The sequence below is a fragment of the Glandiceps talaboti genome, chromosome 12 (genome assembly GCF_964340395.1).
Source record: "Glandiceps talaboti chromosome 12, keGlaTala1.1, whole genome shotgun sequence".
Taxonomy (NCBI): domain Eukaryota; kingdom Metazoa; phylum Hemichordata; class Enteropneusta; family Spengelidae; genus Glandiceps; species Glandiceps talaboti.
The window spans coordinates 12,513,674-12,531,856 of record NC_135560.1 but is presented as its reverse complement, the minus strand read 5'-3'; the positions used below and the strand labels follow the sequence as shown (position 1 = coordinate 12,531,856).

The 18,183-nt window shown below is 35.4% G+C and overlaps 1 protein-coding gene across 1 annotated transcript; it reads left to right on the top strand.

Moving 5' to 3' along the window:
- Positions 1-1,160: 1,160 nt before the first annotated feature.
- On the top strand, positions 1,161-17,981 carry LOC144443367 (uncharacterized). The gene is made up of 9 exons (XM_078132833.1): positions 1,161-2,615; positions 5,087-5,199; positions 9,066-9,210; positions 9,638-10,219; positions 10,631-10,742; positions 11,647-11,779; positions 12,596-12,707; positions 13,017-13,126; positions 15,552-17,981. The coding sequence occupies exons 1-9, from the start codon at positions 1,512-1,514 to the stop codon at positions 15,646-15,648; spliced, it is 2,508 nt and encodes an 835-aa protein (XP_077988959.1). The 5' UTR covers positions 1,161-1,511; the 3' UTR covers positions 15,649-17,981.
- Positions 17,982-18,183: the final 202 nt, after the last annotated feature.

Below are 18,183 nucleotides of genomic sequence, written 5' to 3'. Positions count from 1 at the left end.
GGTTGACTTGTACAATCACAACACTTCTAAATCCCATGGGAATAATTGCTACTGACAGTGATAATGATATTAAGGGTTTGTTATTAAATAAAGAGGTGACAGAGTTGCGACTCACTTCATTTCCAGTATTATGTTTAAAAAAGAGGAAACTTTTCAAATACCCCTCCAAACATGAATATTTTGGATGCCCCCCCCCCCACACCCATTTGTCGTTGGGAAAATGTGATGCCATCGCTCCCCTGAAGTTAAAAGTGTACACTCCTGAAGTATACAAATTGAAGACAAATATATAATTATTATACATAAGCTACAATCACATTCTCTTGTAAGCTAATATTCTATTCAAAGATGGTCATGATAAATGGCGTTATTAGGCATTTTAAATATGAATGTTCAAAAAATACCCGTCACCGGTGTTTGCAAAAGTTATAAACGATAACCCGTTTGGGTAGTTGTCAAAATGTTTAAAATTCAGTGCCATGGATAGTTATTTTTGGTTATATTAGCTGATTTTGGAATTAAGATGGAGCGTTGAAATCGACATGTCATGGAGTTAAACCGCCCTCAGTTCCAAAACTTTAACGTTTGTAAGTTCAAACACCGGTGACGATATTCTTTTTGAAATATTCGTATTTTACTATTATTTTGTATATGACCATCCTTGAATACAATATTTAATAGCTCACAAGTGACACTTGAACACGGTATTTACTATTTCAGAGGTATTTCGCAACTCTGTCCCTACTAGACAGAACGCAAAAACGTCAAAAGAGAAGAATAATATTGTGCAATTTTTAAATCCTGGGTATGCCTATTTTGACGTCAGCATTGGTCATGTCATACACACACGAGGTGTACAAACAAATATCTAGTACGTTGACATATCACATAGCCTATGCCTAAATATATTCATCCGCGAATGGTCACTTCAGAAGTTGCTCGCACGATCAAAGCTGAATAATCAAAAGAATTTTTTATTGACCTCATTACATATTTACTATATAATAATTATCGTAAAAGGATAATATAAAGAAAATCGTGTGTATTGCATCGTACTACTTTATATATTGGGATTTGACCTTTGACATTGTGGATTGTTATTACTGTTTTCAAGGTTGTTGCTGGGCACTTCCGTATTTCACAACCTGTGGCAATAATCACTCAGAGAGCAAAGGTGAAAATCGTCCTCAGCTCGGGAAGTGCTCCACAGGTACGCATTATAGCTTACGTTGCACTATTTTTAGAAATTTCGTAATCTAATTCAAGTTCTATATAAATATTAAGCGACTCCTATTGTGGCTCACTGCCTTGAAGTCCCTCGACTCACGCACGACTTCCGATCTCGCAGACGACGAACAATTTCCAAGCTAGTGTAGTGAATAGTGCATAGTTCAAATTAGCTGTAGCTAGCACCAAGCATCCGTTACAAACACCAAACGACTGTTGTGAAGAATTGGTTAAAGCTGTTTCAACGGGTAGGTCCAACTTTACTATCTAAGCTTACAGTTACTATGTTCGACGGCCCATCACTTGACAGCACCTCCACTGCAACTTCGGCAACCCAAGATGAACTTCACCAAAGTACGCAAAAGTTGTGCAGATTCTTTGCCGCAGGAAAACGTTGCAGATTTGGAGACAAATGTAAATGGTCTCATGATGCACCTTCAATAAATTCCGACTCGCCAGTGAAACAAGAGGAAGGGGGTTCAGTAGGGTTTCCAAATAAATCTAAAAGAAGCCCTACAAAATCGACTGAAGACACGCCCACCATCGATGAGAATGGGGATGGTAAACAAGTCGAGAAAAAAATGTGCTTCTCCTTCAAAAAACATGGTCGCTGTCGGTTTAGTGCTAGATGTAGATTCCTACATGAGCTTCCAGCAAAAACCGAAGATGGATCTCACAGTGAACTTGCCAGCTCCTCTGACGACAGAGCACCCTTACAACCAGAGTCGTCTCACCAAGAGGACAGCATTACCCAACAATCAGACCAAAGTCGTCCAAATGAAAGGTCCTCAGGAACGTCAGAAATGAAGACTAAAAAATGCAGATATTTTTCAGCAAATGGTAGATGCAGGGCAGGCGATAAGTGTAGATTCTGGCATGTACAACGACAGAATACTGAGAACACAGAAAGTATTGAACCAGTGAATCCAGATAACCCTCAGCTAATAGAGAATCAAGCTTCACAACCCATTGCTGCAAAAATACAAAATAAAACTGAGTCAAAAACCAAAAGAAGAAGACTTTGCCGATTCTTCAAGGCAGGTAGTTGCACCATGGCAGAAAAATGCAGATTCTTTCATCCTCCAGATTTTCTGGACCTTTCCACAAATGGTAGCAAAGATTCAGAACTTGACAAGGTGCAAAATGATGAACATGTCCACAATGCAGCTCAAAGAAAAAATGTCTATCCAAGAAGCAGAACATTCCGGCCAACTGTATCAAAAAAAATAAAGAAACTCAGTGAGTTGTCAGGTGAACAAATCCAAGAACTGAGGAAGACAGAAATCGGACAACTGCTGAAGAAATTCTCAAAAGATCGGCGAGATATACAGGAAGATGGTACAAGGACAATTTATAGGGTTGTCTTCTCTCCAACTGATCCAGAATGGGTATGTAGCATTTCATTATGATCTTAGGGGGCACAAACTGAGTTTATACCGGTATAGGGATAGTTTTTACCACATATTTACAAGGTACTCACATTATTTTGCCTACTGAAGCACGCTGAACCACCACTTGCAATTGACAGTCAGACTAAACTCAAACTAGGTAAATTAAGGTATAACTCATAAACGATCCGATGACACAATTTATCATTCATATCAAAATATGTTCAGGAGACCCCCTACTATGAAATCAACTATTCTATTAAATAATGCCACGGAATACAATTGTAATGTCATAGAAGACATGCATCGACATTAACATTAATTTAAACTAGAACGATATAATTAAAGTTTTATGTAAATTAGTATTTTCACTTGAGTCAAAAGCTTATAAACTCAGCTTTTGTCACTTTGACTTTTGTATGATTCTAAACCAAAGCTGTTTTCTGTACTACTAAACAACCATAATACATGTATACAATGAAAATCATCCAAGCAGCAAAAAAGGGATGGCAATAGGGAACTTGCAATCCAAACTGAGCATGCTCAGATGCAAAAGACTATGGGGTTATCTGAGGTTATCGTAATACCTAATGTGGAGCTACCTATAAAATAAACCTCCCACAACATGCACAATGATCAGGGTAACTATGAATTGATTATTTGTGGTTACAAACAATGTATCAACATTGTTTATAATGCTAATTGATGAATATTTATTATCACATTTCCCATGATGCAACATTGAACGTGGGGGGAGGGGGGGGGGTTGCAAGTTCCCTATTGATATCAGTGTTTTTTAGAGATAGACATGGTTGATGAGTACATTCCTACAGTGTGAGAGTCCAAATCAATGATCAAAACCACACATGTTGTTTTATAACATGTGGTCATAATTTCCACTGTGATATAACACAGATTCAGACTCAGAATGTTTTGATACAAAGTTCTGTTTGACTAGATTATCCCCAAAGCTATTTTTCAGTCCATTACTTTTTGCAGCTCTATCAATTTTCATAGTAACAGTATTTTTGCTAAGGTTGATTCATATTGATAATATATGCAGTCGTTGATGGCCAAGCTAATATGGTATTGGACTTTAATGGGCTTTTCCCTCTTTGCTACCATTCATTTCTTGGACGGTTACATTCCTTTTGCAAGTTTGAACCACCATGTTGTCTGTGTAAATTGGGACCTGCTCTATCTAGTACCATTTTACATTTATTAGTTGACAGATTTACTCCTATGGAATAAGAGGCAGCAAGGAAATGTATGTATTGATGCTTGAAAATTAATAATAGTTTCCTGAAGATGAATGTCCAACATGTACAAATAGTATTTCTGTTCCCATATTATTTGACAGACTCTGGGAAAAAATGACGACAAATTTGATATAAAGAGAAAACTATTGAAAATATCAAAAAACAAGGAAAATGTGATATGCACTAATATTTGTGTCAAACTATTGACAAACTAAAGAGAACATTTAAGGAAGTCGGTTTTAAACTGAGGTGATACTTACAATACATACAATGTTATACTAGGCAAGGCTTTTCCCAACCAGTGTCAGTTCAGACAGTATAGTTTTAAGATACTGACTGTCTGTAGAGTGGTGACTTTAGTGCATTTAGTGACTCCTATTTTCTGGCTAAATCTGTACTGTGACTCTGCTACACTCAGTAACTATGGTAGGGAATAGTGACTGAATGTAGACGTTGTATTGTAATGACATCACAGGCAGTGTGCCCTCTAACTTCTATGTCAATTTGACACCCATTGACACACACAATTTCTAGTGACGCACCAAAATTTCATGTTCCCCTATCTCTTACTATGTGGTGGCTCACAAGAAATCCCAGTTTCTCTCTCATTTTGACTCGCAACAACAAAATTGGACTATCATTAGAGAGGGCACATTGGTCACAGGTGTGGCCAGGAGACAGGCTGGAATGACAAACATGAAGAACTGTCGTGATTAATATAATTGATAAAGTCCTAAGTCTGAAAATATGATATGATTATATAGTTCTTAAGTTTCTAGGTTTTGTCTGCTGTCTTCCAAAAAATGGACGAGACTGATCACTGTGTTTATCCCAAATTTTCCAAATAACCTTGTGTATGATTAGTCAGTAAGTCTTGCTAGGAATTCCACAGTATTCTGTGATTTAATCAGTATGCTCAATACAGGAATTCCACAGTATTTTGAAATGTTTTCTAGGTTATTAGTCACTGCCTGGAGGGGACTTATACATTAGGGTCTCTGTCCATCCATGTGTGCATGTGTGCATGTGTTCACCCTCATATCTCTGGCATGCTCCATCTGATTTCAACCAAACCTGGCACAAAGGTACTATGTGAGACATATGCACGTCGCAGTCTTTTGCAACTGAATCAAATATAATTGTAGTTGTGGTTATTTATTTACAAACAAATAGAGGATTAATGGAGGGTTTGTCTGTTCTTCACCTTGGCAGCCTTTTGATGTGAACCACTTTGAATTAGAAGTAAGCTTCCCTGAAGACTATCCCAAAGAAAAATGTGAAATTGCACTGCCACTGGACCAGGAACTACCAGACATTGTATTAAGGTAAGAATTTCTATACCGTCATTTTGAACGTCAGAGGACTTTATTTTTCGTATTTTTTGAAGAGCCTGACTAATGTAGCATTGTAGGACCCTCTTCCTTAGAAAAAAAGGAAAATAAACATGGCTGTCAAAACCAAAACCAAAAGATAGGCATCCTCAAGGGTTAACACTTTATGGCTGATGCTTATACTGTGATATGGCTTCACGCAAATCTTCACTCAAATCAAGATCTAATCAATTTCCACCTAAGGACTTTTATCTCATAGGCAATCTTTCCACAGTATTACATCTAGATCTGTTCATAATTTTCAGACATCCTGTCATCAAACAGATTGCCAGACATACAGACATACATACAGACAGACAGACAGACAGACAGGCAGGCAGACACACACACACACACACACACACACATACATACATACATACATACATACATACATACATACATACATACATACATACACACACACACACACACACACACACACACACACAGACAGACACTCACTCACACAATGTAAACCAGTAAATATAACAAGGTTACAGTCATAAATTTGAGACTATGCTAGGGTGACCTTTCTTACTGTAGCTGAAAAATGGTAATTTCATCAAAATCTGTCATTTTTTAAGCACTTGAATGTGACTCAATTTCATGATTGAATTTTCATGTAAGTAAAAATAACAAGTTCTCAAAATTGTTGTGTTGTGTTTACAAACACAATTTTTAGAAAGTACAGGAGTATTACTACTATTGGTCAATTTCCTTCATCTATCGCTGCAAAGATTCTTTAGACTTATGAGAGAAAACTGACAGAAAATATGAACAATTTGTTCCTCAGATCAACCACATGAAATAGATAGCGAAGCCGACAATATCTCTGATTCTTATGCAACAGCAATCAGAAAACACCATCCCAAAGGAGTAATGTATCAGCCTGTCATATTTCAGAAGTTGATGTGTAATCAACGTTTCCATTACAATTGTAAAATTAAAAACAGATATCAATCTCATCCTTAACAGATATGTGCTTATTGTTAATGGGACTTGGAGAGACCCTAGAGTCCGTTCCTGATAACTACATACGTTGCAAATAATCCCGAGTGAACTCGCTTCTCGAAAGCAAAATCACTTGTGTATGCGGAGATTGAACGGAGTCAAAGAGAAAACGATCTCAATAGGCCCATCAAAAAATAAATAAGATAACTGTATTCCTAAGAAATCATGTATGAAAAATGTGAAATATACATTTGGTATCATTAATCGTGTGTCAAACCCAACTACTCATTGGGTGTCATATAAGTGGCTGACACGGTGGTGAAGTTCTTTTACCGGCAAAATTACAAAGAATGAATCTAAGTAGGATTATTGCACCTGTTTCATATATGAAAGCCATGATTATACTTTGCGTCCTACTCTCTATTCAATCCAGTTGAGGTCATCTTCAGGGGCTATTTGAATTTCTCAGAAGAGAAGAGAATTAAACTTTCACAAATAAATCGCCATTGCCGACAAAGTCTTTAAAAATGTAAGTCTCCGACCTTGACAGTAGTAGCATATTAATAGGACATTGAAATTATAATATCCAGCCTAGGGTAATGAATTTGATTTACAATATGTTTGTATGGTTTTTAAATTGACAATATGTCACTGCATGGAATTTAATACCTTGTTACCATATGGAGTTTCATACATTGTCAATGTTCTCCTCAGGGCCATAACAATAAATTGCCCCTTATGATTTTATCCTTTTCATACACGAACATTAACACAATGGAAAATATATTGTCTATGTTTCCAAAAATCATTAGGACAGTAAAATGTACTTACTTTGGAACCACAAATTGGACATGGATATGACATTTCAATACATCTAGTACGACTTCGATAATGATTTAATTATTTCACCAACTACCCATGTACCATCAATTCTCGGTACTTGCAAATAGCTTTTTACCTCATGCTAGAGGGTCAAAATAGAATAAGTTTGACTTGTTCCCATGCCTTTAGTAATGTGAAGTGCATGGAGCGGAAGTTATGGAATCGACCAAGAAATTGAATGCATGGTTGTTATTATGTGCCTAGGCAATATTCTATTTCAGGTACCGAGAATTCATGGACATATTATTCCACAAGTTTCGGAGAAAGACATTATCGCTGAATAATTAAATAATCGCATAATCAAGGTCCATAGGAGACAGATCGAAATATCACATTCATTTCCAATTCACCGTTACAAATTATCTATATTTTACTGTCTACCAATTACATAAAATTAACTCTCAGTGTATTACTGAGTTAAAAAAAAGAGGTACAGTAATACCTAATTGTCCAAGCTAATATCCCTGGATCCCTCTGATATGATTTCCTGTGTAGATATTATAGTGTGCATAAGGTCTGCCCTAGAATAATGGCATCTGAACGCTGTGTCTTAAGGTCATAACCAGGGTTCCGGGTTCATAGCCTCACTAATTCAGTGTTAAATGTCACTCCTTGGCAAGAATTTGTTGAATAAGATGCCAAAATCACCCATTGACATAATTTTTTTGCAAGACAGAAAAAAGATATTCCAGTTTTTTGAAAATAAAATTTATCCAATATTTTAGTAACCTGACTTGTATTTCATAAGTGAAATACAAAGATTTGCCCCCAAAAATATAGTGTACAAGTGTTAACAGTAAGTGTTATTTGTTTAATGCTGATGTCATTATTTTTACATACTAGTTATATAATTGTGACCAAGAGACAAGAAAATCTGAAGTGGTACTTCAAGTAAAGGAAAGAAGTGTTATATTGGGCAATGGACACACACATAGAGTCAAACACATTCAAATGATAGCATGTGTCGCTTTGTTCAGCTAGAATTTACACTTTTCTTGTAAAACTTGAACCCACTTAGGTATGGAAAGTAGTCAGAACTGTACTGTATGGTTACAATAGAACGATCACATGAGTGACACCTTTTGTGTTTCTGCTAAACAAGTTGAGAAAACATTCACATCTAAAAATTGTATTTTCAAACATCACTGTCACAAATATGTTTATGTAAATGATTCTTTATGGGCAATTTGTAACTTTGCCACGGTTTACAAAATATTCAAAACAAAATGGTATGTTTCATATAGAACTCTATTGAATGTTATGAAAATTAGGGTTAAAGTGGCCATATGGATGAGAATTGGGTATTTATTTTTAATTTATAAAACAGTTTTTTCATGGCTTCCTACTTGAAAAATCAATGTGAGACAACATATACTGAGTTTTTTTTGTGTTTGTAAGTCATTAAATTGCAAAAAGCTAAAGAAATGTGTAAAAAGTTGTTCAATAACAAACATTTTACACATTTATTAATCATCTGCAATTTATTGAGTTATAAACAAGGACTTGGCATATGTTGTTTCACATTGATTTTTCAAAAAATTGTTTTATAAATTAATAGTCATTAAATAACTCAATGTTATGACCCAGGAAAATTTCAACTGATATTTTCACTACTAACTGTAACAATCATTTTACCATGCACAAGCCAGGTTCAACAAAAAATATGGAATATATACTCTGTTTGTTCTACATCATGACAACTCGTGTCTATGTCACAGCAACTCATGTCTACGTCACTGGTTCTGCTGTGTTCGAAATATGATTCAAAACGTTCAAAATTGCTACTACTTTCACCGATTTTTCTTTGATATTACTGGTGCTGGTTTAATTATGTTATTTTCCAATATTTTTCTTCATTCAGCCAGTAAATACTCATGACCTAAGGGTTGTCACTAAATGTCTAGTGATTTGTGAAGAAAATGAAGAAAAATATTGAGGAATGATATCTAAATATCCTTTCATTTTATTTCATTTTTAATTTGTAGACATATCAACAAGAATATCACAGAATGGGTAGAAGACAAACATTCTACCAGTATTCAACAGGACAGAGCTGATCTCATGTTTCGTCCATTTTTGAGATGGTTTGACAGAAAGCTTGAAGACCTATTCACAGCAGGTGCACGTAAGGTATGTGTGTGTGTGTGTGTGTGTGTGTGTGTGTGTGTGTCGATGGATGAATGAATGGGTGAATGGATGGAAGGACAGATGGATGGATTGTTGGATGGATGGATGGATGGATGGATGAAGGAAGGAAGGAAGGAAGGAAGACAACAAATTGTGAGAAAAAAATGTTCCAGTTACAACTAGGCTTTCAGGAGACCCCATTTGGCTGACTGTTTCAAGTGTTTGCATAAGAAAGTTGTAAACAAGTGGAACTGATTTCTATATTTATATACCCCATAGAGTTTTACAGATTTGGATGATATGTGTGTTTGTGTATGACCTACAGTTTTCTTGGAAAAAAAACTTGTTAGTTTGCAAAACCTGTTGGAAATTCAAGTTGTTTGTTAACAAGCTTACTAATATTGTTTGCTATGTTTGTATCTCGTCACAGTACAAGATGGAAATCGTAGCAGAGGCAGCAGGGTTTGAGTTTATACCATTTGAACAACTGCAAGGACAACAGACTTCATCCCAGGATGAAAATGACGACATAGACGAGGAAGAAAACCAGAGAAATTTAACTGACGTAGGTTTACAACCAAACAGAGTCATCGATGGTGGAATGATGATAGCAGATTTGGCAATCAACCAAGAGGATCGTGTACCACAAAGTGACAGAAAAGAAAAGAAAAGTGAAAGGAACGAGCACCGAGGAACTGAGATTAGATTACGTGGACTAGAACTGACTGAAAATACCGCTACTTTAACTTGTACCAAGATATCTCTTAGTATTCAGTGTTTACGCTGTAAGGGCAAATCTGACGTGACGACACCACCAAGACGAGTAAACTCTATCACATGCGAGCGTTGTCAAAATCAACAGTTACTCACCTACAGACCCAGCATAACGCATCAGTATTCATCGACTTTGGGATATTTGGACATTGATGGCTGTATACCGTTTGATTTGATATCTATAGAATGTGAACTCAAGGCTGGCTGTATGAATTGCTCTAAAGAAATGAACTTTAAGGTAAATCTGCCAAACAAATATCATTGAAACCTCAATCACACTCAGAACTTAGTATGTAATGTTAAAAGGAGGTGCAAAAGTTTTATTGTGGATGAAAATTTCATTTGCTAAACTTTTGCATTTAAGCAAAAGAAATATCTATGGTTTCCATATACATTGTTGCTATGGTTTCCATATTCACTTTTGCTATGGTTTCCATATATACTGTTGCTATGGTTTCTGTAATACAATTTTGCTATTGTTTTCCATATGCATTTTTTTGAAAGGAAACCAAGTAATCCCTATTTCAAATAATTTTTCCACCAAAGTTTGTAGGTAAAAAGTGTTTCCAACTATACATAGTCTGTTATTCATTATTAGCTGAGTTACAACATTCATACATGGCTTCCTTTCACTTCTGTTCTCTGACAGGGAGTGCATTTTGGCCAAGCTAAGGACATGTGGTGTCGGCACTGCCACAAGAAATTAAGAATCATCGTTGAAGCCGTGCGATTCATAAAACTGGAACCATCAGAAGCAGAAGGTAAGTAATTCAAACATCAAGCATAGTGACAATTTATGAATACTCCTGTTGTTTTACACTATCAGTAACACTGGTGGTTGTGAAATTCCAAACAGATAACACATACTACAACTGCTGAAATCAGATGGTGGATGAACGGAACCTGTTACAAACGTGGAAAGTAAACAAGTGAATTGGATTAATAACACTTGGCACAGCATGGTTTGATAAGAACAGTTTTATGGTCTCTTTATGTGTACATGAAATGTCAGAGGAATTGGAAACATGAACTACTATGTAAAGTTGCTATAAAACTATTCTTAGCAAATGATGGAATGTAATACAAGTCTCTTTACTTCCAACATGCTGTGCCAAGTGTTAATATCATAACTAAGTAAAGCCCAAAAGCTCGCGCAGGGTAGATTCATTTGTGACCGGCTGCCAGCCGCCACGATGACTTTGTAGATAACACCCTCTGCGTGGAGAATGTGGATAGTATGTAGAGCGTGTATGCATACTAGTCATTGAGCCACTACGCGAGCTATTAATCCAATTCATTTGTTTAGTTTCCCTGTTTGTAACAGGTTCTGTTTGTCCACTGTCTAATGTCGGCAGTTGTACATTTAAAAATTACTGTTAATAACTTTCCAAAAGGAACAGAACATTACAAAATGTTGCCTGACATAGAAAGAAATGATGACAGCGATACACAAATCTATAGTCACTTTCTTAACCTTAAAAAACTGTTTTCAATAAATGTTTGGTAAATCTTAAAATGGGGAACAATTAAAATGTACAATTACTGTTCCTTGGGCTTTTTCAGGACGGGCGTAACCTACACAGACATGAATAAAATGATCAGTTTACAAATAAATGTTTTGCGCTGTAAAAAATTGTCATATTCATCATCTTTTCATTGTTGCAGTGTCTGGAAAAGTTCACGTGGTTGAAATGAAGAAATCTAAGAAAGTACAGAAAGATCCAGCTATACAGGAAGGCAAGGCTCTCCCAGACAATGGAACTTGTAAACATTACAAAAAGAGTTACAGATGGTTAAGGTGAGGAATAGAGCTCATTTCTTTTCCCCACAGCTATCAAAGACATGACATTTTGTGGTGTAAATCATGGCATTTGACTTCTTAGAGTCTTTTGGAGTCAGTCCTGTGAAAATGTTGCTACCGTTGGTATTCAAGACTTTCATAAAACAATTCTCTTTAAAATGGACATTTTTTCCACAGCACATTTCTGATTGAAGTTGATTACTGTATAATATAATATCATGACAATAACTTGAATTTTTGATAATAAATAGAAGTGTTCACAAGACATGGACAATGAGGTCACAAGCCTCATTTTCACTATAAAAGGTCATTCCATTATGACACAATTTCAAGTTAACCGAAGGTAAAAATTTACAAATGAGAAAAAATTAGACCATCATGAAGTGGGGATATTTAGACAAACTAATAATTTGTAGGAATGTGATATCTACATGTATCCGGGGATAAGTTCTTTAGATTGTCATAGTTACAGGCAATGCTGTTATCTTGTCTGGGTTGTTGGAGGACTCGTACATCATGTACACCTTATCAATGATTTTATTCCATGAGCTGATTAATGAAAAAACAAAGGACAGTGTGGTTTCTCAGTGATAGTGGCATGATATGTAGCGTGCAACATAGCCCTGTCACGCAGTCCCAAACTTGAATAGATTTCTGTAGAAATGTGTGATTGTGTTTGTGTGTGTGTGTGTGTGTGTGTATGTCTGTATAAACAGGAAATCGCCGGCAAGAATTCCCAGCACAAAATTTGATGAAAAAAAGAGGATTTCATAATACATTTTCACTGACTTTGTTTTAAACTTTGTCTTGTAGGTTTCCTTGTTGTGGTAAAACGTATCCATGTGATGTATGTCATGATGACGTGGAGGACCATGAAATGACCCTTGCCAATAGAATGATTTGTGGATTTTGTTGTAGAGAACAGGTACGTGTAGTATTCATCTCAAAAATCGGATACTGAAACTTTGATCGTTCAAAGAACTTTATTTTGTACAAAATATAAAACATGAAAGTTCACAGCTGATCATAGTAATGCTGTAATGAATGTAGTGAAGTTCATGAGAGGTTATTGACCAGAATGTGTTTAGGTATGCAAGCCCAATTTTATAGAAGGGTGTTATATATTTCAACAGTTATCAGGTCAGGCAAATATGAGATGAAATACACTATTTGGGTTAAAAAAAAACTAGAGAATTGCTTAGAGTGATTGTTATATTTTGATTTTTACCTACAGCAATATGCAGCAGAGAAACCTTGTGTAACGTGTAATTCTTCCATGACAAGAATCAGGTCAGCCCATTGGGAAGGTGGAATGGGATGTCGTAATAAAACGGTGATGAGCAGGTAGGTTTTGAGAAACATTTTTCAGAAGGGGAAGAGGGGGTGCCGGGGGTTATGTCATAGTGTGGCCTTGATAACCAATGAGTGAAGTTGATTGTTTTTTTTGTCAAAATGTCTTGATTGATGAATTTGAATCCAAAATTTTGATTTAAATCGAGTCTAATTTATTGATGTATTGCAAAGCGAGACCTTTAACGTAATAAATCTCTGCTTTTCGTTATAAATTTATGTACTGTAAAGGTCGTGACCTCACCTTAATGCCCACACAAACTGACCAGAATTTACTCATATTATCACTTTTTTCAGATTAGGCACACGGTCTGCTAATTCTAGTTTGATTTTGAAAAATTATCAGGGTCATTTTGAATATGGCATTATAGTTCTAGGAATTAAACTTTGCAAATTGATGTCGCAGAATGTTCATACCCCAAGACAATATGAAAAGAATGCTTTACATGTAAGTCTTGTCGAGAACATGGGTTATACCCCTCAGTTGTGTGCTTGTCAACTCAATTTATCAAGAGATATAAATAGGTAAAGAACAGAGATAGGGGCAAACCCTGTCCCACCTCCACGATAAAATATAACATAGCCCCCTGGCATTTTACCATGTGGGATTTTTACCGTACTCTCTTCTCTGTAACATGGGTCCTCTAACCTTAGCAACAGCACCCTTGAATTACAATATCCACTTTGATATCTTCTTCTGCCTACCAAGTCAGTTTCAATAATCAAATGAATGAATCTTAAGGGGAAAAAAACAGGATTGAAATATCATATATCTTAAGAGTTTGTATGAAGATTGCCTTACAAAATATTACAATTGCCCTCAAGTTATTGCAAAACACGGGGAAATACTTCAAATACTGGCAAGCAATTATTGAAATGCCTTCAGGCCATGATAAATTACCTACAAAGGACATCCTAGGAGTATCTAGTCAAGTAGTAAAAATTTTTCCGTGGCATTTCATATCTTCAAAGGTTATTCACACAAAAAATATTATAAATCATAAAACATTGAAAATGTCTCATTATTATTCAATGTGTCATGATTCAATCTAGTCTGAGCAAATTACTTCATGAGATTATCGTATATTACCGACGATCAAATGTAAAAAAAAAAAAATTGAAAGTTCCTACAAATACCTTGCAATTAAATGGATACACAAATATGATTTTTTTATATAAATATGATTGCTAGGAATGAAGGTTTATTTGACTTCAATCCATTTTCAATAATTCACACTTTTAATTTGTCTTGAAATCTAGTCGTAGGCAGTATTATTATAGAAAAAATTTGCAGTGATTATCCTTGTATCTGTTATTTGGATTTTATAAGACAAATTGGTAATGTAAATGCAAATATTTGCTGTCAAGTGCATAAATCCAATGAAGAGATTAGCATATTGATATGGCAGCCATTTTGTGTCAAATCAGAGTTGTTTGTTTTGACAGACTGGCACTACAGTCTAGAATGTAGGTGATTCAGGATTTTGAATTTTGCTATTGAGATGGGGAGGGGGGGGGGGGAATACAAAATCCCAATTCACCTGGATTCTAGGTGAGACTGGCACAGGACCGTTACACCAATGTTTGGTCGGCCATTTTTGTAGAACCATGTAAGATAGAATATTACTGTGAAACGAATTTGCCAGAAAATTAATGTTATTCAAATCTCTGAAAACTTTGCTATTATATATGAAAGCTATATTCCTGGTATTTTTTGAAATAATAAAACAGACTTTGTGGTCACCTTCCTGTTTTTAATGAAACCAGTAATCTTTAATGTAAGTAAGTTAACACAGTATTCAGTGACTATAGTGGATTCTAAAATGGATTGATGTTATTTTGACCTCTGATGACCCCCAAGTTTTCATTTCTTGATTTTAACTGAGAATAGGTCAGATTTTTCTAAATGAAGTGATATCAAAAGTTAAAATGTTGTATTTCTGAGGTTCATACTACATCAATACTAATCAGTTTGTGGCTCAAAAATTCGCCAAGTCTCATTGTTGGCCCATTTCATCCAGTATCAGAAAAAGTTCATCATCCAAAAATTTTACCCAACCTTTAACTGAGCTTGGCTGATTACATCAGAGAAGGTTTGTCTGGCTTAAATGTTTTACATGTATCTGTAGCTTAGACACTGGAGAGAAATATCTGCAGTATACGAGTACAAAATGGCCTTAATTTCCATCTGTTCAGACAGTTAGAATTCCCCAAATATTTCTTGCAGTCTTTGCTTCAGACTGTCTTTGTAGACCCAACACACCACTCTCTCACTGCTGGGTAATAGTGACCATAATGGTTTTTGAAAAAAATGCATATCATACAATATATTATTTAATATAATTGTATAATTTGTAGAAATATTCAAATCCTGAACAAAAAGTTTGACTGGTTTCTTTCATTTTTTTGTTCACATCAGGAATGACAAGCAGAAATATGCCAGTTCCAATAAAACTGTTTCCCGTAAGCAACAAACCAAGACTCAACCAACCAAGAAAAAAGTCGAGAAGAAGTAGAAATGACTGCAATGGCCAAAGATATATGGATGTTAAACAAATCGTGTGGAAATGACATCATGCAGATTACTTTTTTTTCAATTGTTACTTTCAAACACTCATCAGACGTTTTTTACTTCATGCATGTCAGTGATTACAATGTACTCCATTCTACTCCCAGTCTAGTCAAGGTCCCAACAAAAGGTGTCAAGTGTATTTGAACGTCATGGTGAGCGAAGAACGAAAACCGCATGTCAGTAGTAATACATTTGATACAGCTGTTTTGACCATGTTTTGACTATCGCGGGAATTGAGCACGTAATAATGATATGCAAATGTCCAACTCCTCCTCCAGTTTGTTTAAAGTAAGATCACATGGGGACATGAGGATGTCATGTTTATATGAACCCTGTGGGAGGGAGCAGAGAATTATGTGCAATCATTGGGGACCTTTACTAGACTGGCAGTAGAATGGAGTACATTGTAGTACGAAATATGTTCCCTATCCGGACCTAGACTATCTGATCATCTGCAGTAGCTGTTATTTAGACGTTTATCAGGGTGTTAATAGTACATAGTAAGTTACATATGTTTATCAAACATATTTTCTTTTGCTCTGTAAAATTATGTCTATTGAATCATTTATATATTATTCGTAATGACAGATCTGATGTTTACACAAAACTGTTCATGTTGAAACAGACCTGCAGTTAAAATATGCAAGGTAACCAAGGCAACTATTGAAATCAGAGCTTTCCCTTTATGAGAAGTATCACTTTCATGGAGAAGCAAAACAAAAACTACCAGTTTTCAACATAACTGTCCATGTTAATCTATTTTAACAGCTTGGTGATAACTCATGATGGTTAATTATTTTCAGTCGTAATTGGTTTAAAATCAAACTGACTTACCAAAATATATCTCCCTGTATTGTACATTACAGAGGATGTTCACAGATCATGGATGCACACAGATTGTATTCCGGTAATTTCTTGTAGCTATGTATTTAATTACCGATAGTAAAATTTATTTAAAAACAGGGTAGCCAGGAAACAACAATAGCTGATTTCTACCTGATCTCTATAGAGCATATGTTCATAAATAAATCCATCTAGGGTTTATGGTTGTTACAATGTAAGAACTTCATAAGTGAATGTGTCATAATTATGGAATTGAAAATGCTTGCCATAATGTTGAAGCCTTTACGAAGGTTGATATGCAACCCTGTATCATCAAAGTACACCGGGTATTAACATGTTATAAAACTTACAGAAACAACTACCAATAGGATTCTTTTGTAACTTACTTTTTAATGGAGAAAGCAATAAGCTCTACTCAGTCACTATAATCTTCTCTATTTGCTTAGTTTCAAATTTTCTGTTAATATTGGCTTAACTTGTCAATGTGATAAGAAAATATGTTATCAAGGAAGATTAAAATGTTCATATTTTTTGTGAAGGGTAGTAGATGGGTCACATGTATCAAGGACATCTTTCGGTTCTGTTTTTGATGTATGGTTCAAGCAAAAGTTGGCTGTGCAATGTTGACCAGCTGTTCCTCTGTCTTTGATGACGGAGAAGGGCAGCAACATAGGTCAAATTTGCTTGAAATCGTAAACTTAAAGTCTTGAACAATGTTCCCTGCCACAGTAAATATTCAAGCAGTAGTTACAGCCATGTCACTTTGACTAAGTATTAGTCAGTCTTTTATTAGGTTTAAAAAAAAACTTTACAAAAACATCAAAAAAATGATAGTGAAAATATCATTTTGTGTTGTTTAGTGTCTCGTGTTTAACACTATGTATAGAATATAATATCAAAACCATTTGACCAAGTCAATTTTCGATCAGTGTAAATCAAAAAATGACCAAAATTATCAAAAAAATTTTGGAGCTCCTCAATGACTGTATTATGTTCTACTCAAAAATTGACTTGTATGAGTCACTTAGTTTAGAATTCATTATAAAGTTGTTTTTTTCTGTCAGATCTAGTTTAGTTATTTCAGCCTCATTTATCACAGATGTGTTCACATGCTGTCACCAAAAGGACACTCCAGTAGAGCTGGAATGGCAAAGGAAAGATAATGCTCAATAAGAACGTCTTAAAAAGTGAAATTAATACGTACATTGATACGAATATTATCAGGATATCATGTCTATTATTCTAATCTTCAAGTAACACTACCCTGGAAAGCTTGTATTTTAGTCGGATTGCCTGAAAACAGACTTTGAAGTAGATCCCCTGTAAATGTCAAAGCTCTTTATTTATTCATCTTAGAGAGTTGGCATCGCTATGACAAAACCTACTCACAGGTATAAATCATTTCCGTGTGGTGATGTAAATATGTTATGAAAGGGGTCAACTTTATGGGGATGGGGTGGGGATGGGGGTGGTGGTGGTGGTGGTGGTGGTGGTGATGGTCGAAAATTTGAAAAAGTGATCCTTTCACTTTTCATTCAAATTTGTAATCTGCATTTGCATGTACTTCAGTTAATTTGGGTATCATTGGAAAATTGTGAAAAGATCGTTTTACATGCAGTACCTTCAATTTTGCAAA